Source organism: Chroicocephalus ridibundus, chromosome 2 (assembly GCF_963924245.1).
Source record: "Chroicocephalus ridibundus chromosome 2, bChrRid1.1, whole genome shotgun sequence".
Lineage (NCBI taxonomy): Eukaryota > Metazoa > Chordata > Aves > Charadriiformes > Laridae > Chroicocephalus > Chroicocephalus ridibundus.
In genome coordinates this window covers 50851431-50856763 of record NC_086285.1, presented here as the reverse complement: position 1 = coordinate 50856763, position 5333 = coordinate 50851431, and the positions used below count along the sequence as shown (strand labels likewise).

General features: G+C 52.2%; 1 protein-coding gene across 34 annotated transcripts in view; it reads left to right on the top strand.

Moving 5' to 3' along the window:
• Positions 1–2032: 2032 nt before the first annotated feature.
• Positions 2033–5333, top strand: part of CLASP2 (cytoplasmic linker associated protein 2) — a 154084-nt gene continuing 150783 nt past the window's right edge. For 33 of the 34 annotated variants that reach the window (XM_063325448.1, XM_063325432.1, XM_063325433.1 and 30 more), the window contains exon 1: positions 2033–2244. In XM_063325448.1, the coding sequence (XP_063181518.1) occupies positions 2050–2244 (195 nt within the window). In that variant the 5' untranslated portion in view covers positions 2033–2049. The remainder of the gene's footprint in view (positions 2245–5333) is intronic. The other variant, XM_063325401.1, reaches the window with a different exon arrangement.

Sequence of the window (5333 nt, the reverse complement as noted above, 5' to 3'; positions counted from 1 at the left end):
TGGCTGAGTATAGCCCTTGTATATCGTATATCGGTACTGGGATCAATATTGGCTCTTTAGTATCATTAATGTTAATTATTTAGTCTTATACTATTAAATCTGTTTATATTTCAACGCTTGGTTTTCCTTGTTTTTCCCCGATTCCCCTTCCTGGGTGGGGAGGGGGTCATCGGGTGACAGAATAATTGTCTAAACAACAATAAATTACCGTGGGTTTCTCAAAACATAGCACCGGCACAGGGGACAAGACCTGGCCCAAGCAGAACAAACAGCCTGGGTGCGAGGAGGGGGGAAGCCACCTCCTCTCCTCTCCTCTCCCTGCATGTGACAACCACAACGGTACTTCCAGAGGCCCGAGAGGCCACACGACCACCATGCGACAAGGTGGAGGGAGGGAACGCAGGAGCGGACACCCAGGGGACGCCGACCAGCTTAAACCGACCCTGAACCACCACCCCAAGGCGGAGCGGCTGCACTGAGGGGGCCCTGTTTTAAACATTCCTGCCAGCCCGCACGTGGCTCAGCCACGCCGCAGAGGGGACCGCAGGCTGCCCGCCCACCGAGCGGGCTCCCCGGGGGTCCCCCCGCCTCACAGCGGGGCCGCGGGAAAAGAGGCAAAGCCGGGGCCGCGCTGGCACGGCGGCAGCTTCGCTTCCCCCTCTGCGCCGGAGCTTCTCCACCTCTTACCGCCCCACAGAGCTCCGCTTCCCCCACAGCTTCCTTCCCTCTCCCCTTCGCCGCGCTGGGGAGAGGCAGGGCGGGCGCTCCCTCCCCTAGCAGCGGCTCCTCACCCACCTCCCCTCAGCGCCGCCCCGACCGCCCCACAGCCGGCAGGGTGCCCTAGCACCCTCCGCACCGCTTCCCCGATTCCTCAACGCTTCCCCCTCCTCTTCCTCCTCGCCCGCCGCCGGCTGGCACCGCCGTGCCAGGCCGCGAACCGCCCTCCCCTCTGCGGGCAGCAGTGCGGCGGGCAGCCGGCCCCACCGAGGGGCGAGGGGAGGGGGTGGTGGTGGTGAAATGTCGGACTGCGCAGGCGCCGCCCGCCGCAGGGCCGCTCGCCCGCCGCAGCGGAGGGGCGTGGCGGCGGCGGGAAGGGGGCGCGGCCGCCACTGGCCACGCCCAGTCTAGCTGGCGCCGGCCGGGGCGGCCCGCGGCGGGACGCAACTTCTACGGGACGGAGGCGGTGGTACCGGGCGGAGCGTGAGCGGCTCCTCAGGGACTGGACTGACTCGACTCGGCCCGACGGGAAGGGAAGGGGAGAAGAGAAGAGAAGAGAGGCGCTGAGACCCGCCGGGGCGAAGTTTGGGAAGCCACCCCTCGTTTTGGCCAGCGGGAGGGGCCGGAGGCCGCGGCGTCGGGAGCATGAGAGGTCCGCCCCGGCCTCGCTGCTGCTGCGTCCGTGGGAGGATGGGCCGGTGCCCGCGGCGGTGAGAAGGCGGCCCCCGGGGGATCGCTCCTTGGCGCCTGCGGGCGGGAGGAGAGAGCGAGAGGCGGCGGCAGCTCCCGCCGGGACCCCCCTCAGCCCGCGGCCGTCTGCCCTCCGCTGAGGTGCCTGCAAGACCTCCCCCCCTCTCCGCCCCGCCGGGCTGCCTTTAACGCCTGTTCTCACTCTCGCTTTCCCTTCCCGAGGAGGGGCGGCGGCGGCAAGGAGATCCCCGAGGACGAGGCGGAGGCGCCTGGAAAACCCCTGAGCCCGAGGAGGCGGCTCCCACCGACCTCCCCCCGCCTTCCCCCCCCTCATCCTCCGCAGCCTGCCCGAGCCTTTGCCCACCTTCCCTCCTCTCCCTACTCGGGGCTTCACCTTTGCGGGCGGGCTCGGGGAGGAAGGAGGCCGGAGGGAGCCGGCGGTGCATGGAAGCGGCGGGCGCGGAGCCGGGGCGGAGAGGAGGGAGAGGAGAGGCTCCATGAGGGCCGCGGCCCTGCCGGGTGATCGCCGCCTCGCCGGGCGTTTCCTTCCCGCCGCCGCCGCCCTCCGCCCTGCCCCGGCCGCCCTGAAGCCGGTGGGTCGGTTCGTCACCCCAAGAAAGTTTTCCTCGTCCGCGGCCGAGGATGGAGCCCGTCGGGATGGATTATTTCTGCGACCAGGTGCAGCAGAAGGACGTGGGCCGCAGGATGCAGGTCGGGCAGGAGCTGCTGGAGTACCTGGGGGACCCGGCGAGGTCCCCCGACCTGGAGCAGGACCAGCAGCGCCTGGACAAAGTCATCGACGAGTTAACAGGATGGGTCAACTCTAGCAATTTTAAGGTAAGGGTGCTCGGCGAGGCTTGGTAGAGGGGAGACCATGATTCATGATGGTAGGGGAAGTGCAGGGCTCTGGGTTACTTTTTAATCAGGCAGGAGCAGAAATAAAACTACGTTTGTGCCAGTTCTTATTCCTGACGGCCCGCAAAGGGAAATTTAGAAATTTTGGGAGGGTTGGTTACCGTTTTATTTTTTACATTCCTCTGTCCGAAGAGAAGCGCTAGCGGATTTTTTTAGTTTTGCTTTTGTCGTTGGCTAAGCGTTTTTGCACATAATATTAAAAAAAAAAAAAAGCCACGCGACTATTTTACAGACTCGGGTTGTGTTTATTATTCTGAAATAAGATAGGTGATGATTCTTTCCTTTCTTTTTTTTCGCTACCGCTCCCATTCCATGGTCTCTGTACTTGGGTGTAATGTTTCGTGGGATTGCCTTTATTTTCTGTAGGCCGTGAAGAGTGCTGTTCCGCCGAGTTGGCGTTACACCGGCTGCGTTTTACGCCATTTAATGAATAACTTGCTTCTCGGGGTTCCCCTTGTGAGTTTAAAGTTGTTTATATCGCCTTTAGGTGACTTTCCCGTCCGTGGGAAGTTATGTAGTAGCTTTGTAGCAGCCCGATGATGACTCACGTTTCGCTTTTTTTTTTTTCTTTCGTGCGTTTTAGGCTGAGATACAGCAAAACACTGATTACTCCTTCACATGGCTCTTGTAATACTTATAATTTTTTTTCTGATGTTGGTCAGCCGATAACACGATTGACAACGTAGTTCTACTACCAAGGACGATCGTATTCGCATTAGGGATTTCTTTTTTTATTTATTTTATTCCCCCCCGCCCCCGGTGCGTGGCCGGGCCGGTCCCGCGTTGCCGCCGGCGGGTGGCGGTGTGGGTCTGCGATGCCGAGCCGGGTCCGCCCTTCCCTCCGCCCTCATTATTATTCCTTGCCTTGGAAAGCGGATGGACTTGCACTTTGGGCCTTTGAACTTGGAGAGGTTATTGTCATTTTTCTCCTATTTGCTTAGGCTCAGGAGGCAGACGTAGGAGTAACTCGTAAGGGCAGTATGTTCATGAAACGGGTATTTTTCTTTTCTCTGTTGACTTTACAGTGCTGTGTACTTGCCAGTGTTTGCGCATAGCACTTCAGAGTTTGAGCTCTGAAACTAATGAGGCTTAACTCTATTTGCGCCTATGATTTATTTTTTTGGGAAATGTATTTGTCATGAAAGGTCAGGTTAGCTTGGGGAAATAACGTTACATTGGACAAGTGTAATTTATTTGCTTTTAAATTCCTAATCTGAGGGCAGTTGTTGGTGATAATTGATTACTATGAAACCTAGACAGGTCTTTAAAAATACACTTTTGTGTAACGAGGACTAGATACTTATTTATCTCAACAGGGTAATGTAAAAGGCTTTTTTGTGCACTTTTAAATTGACAAAATTGGGCATGAACACTTGAAATTTCCTTTTCAAGATTTTTTTTTTCATAATGCAAGACATTCTATTTGCTGTTGATGTAAGGTGGCAAGTGAGAACATGGCTGTTAGAACTGCAGGACAAATTAAGAATATGCAGTACTCCAGATCACAAGCCTCAGTCATACAGGATGAGATTGAGAGTATTACAAATTCTAAGAGGTTTTAAAAATGGCTTGCATAATAATTAATTATTTACCTCTTCTCTGTGTCTACGTACCAGTGGCTCTTTATACATACAACATTCCAGTTCAAAGCATATTATATGCACTGTATTAACTGCAAGAGCAAAAGTTCTTGCACGTTTTTCTCATGATCAGTTCTGCTGTTGCTGTCAGTCACTGCCACAGCCAGGGTCTGCTGCTCCAAAAAGAAAATTAAAAATATTCTGGAAAACTGTGGTTTGCATCTTATTTGCATATTTTCTCCTACGCAAGCATAGATGTTACACACTTAAATGTTAGATCTGAGTTTGTTATTAAACTCAGGACCTGAATGATATCATAAAGTAATGAGTACCACAGACTTACCTGTGTTTTTCAGAAAAATATTAAAGTAGTCTTTATTTTTGATTACTGTATTTTTCATAATTTGTTCATTACCCTTTCCCCTGCTGAGGAATGGATATATAGAGCACTTAGGCAATTCTGCTTATCATCTGTTTCGTCTTAGATCTTGCTAAAGGTCTTGCAGGTCTTCAGAGTCCCAAAGTAATTAATTCCTCCCCATTGACATGGCTGTTTAATTGAGCAGTGAAAATGATTGGCCACTGCCTTATTTATCAGAACTGCTGAGCTAGATGAATTGGAGTGAGAAGTGGGGAATGCTGGAGGAAGTTCTGAGGGGTAGCATTATTTCCATTGTAGGTGACCAGTATGGATAATGAGGGAATAACTAATGTAACTTGCTCTGGATGTGCTGTTTCTTTCATTTTATGTGAAAACTCAGCTCTGGCGTGCAGTGCTCTATGCTGACCATACTGAAAGAAAAGATGCATGATCTGGGAGCTCTGGGCTCCACTTTATTCCATGCCTGAGAAGAGAAAACTTTCTATGAAATGCAACCCTAGAAAGTTTCTGCCTCATATAAGCAGAAGGGAAAGGATCTGGAGAGGGTAGGAATAGGAGGGTTGATTTAGCAGACTTGATAACGAGTGGGGAAAAAACAGAATAGGTGTTCAGTAAACAAGTGTGGACTTGTTATAATCAAGGTTGAATTAACTTGTCTCAAAAGGGTTTTGGCCATCTAGATAGTGCTTTTGCTTTTCTGAAGTTTGCAGCTATTTATAGTGGTTTAATAAACAATCTGGCAGTTCCAGACTAAGGAAGCAGATAGGAAAATTTCTGAGTTCATCTAGCTCATTGAAGTGGAAAATGCAATTACCAGTTTGAGTTACTGATAAATCAAAAAGATGGGATTAAGAATGTGTTGACTCATCTGCAAATCGTACAGAGTTCTAGTGAAAGTTGGTTGCAGAACATGGGGAAGTGACCTAGAGAGAGAGAGAGATGAGTCATCTTTAAAGGCTGACCTTAATGGTGTATTACAGGGACTTCAGTTACAATGTCTATGCAGTCAGTGATAAATTAGCTTCCAGAGACCGTTGAAAACTCTGCAA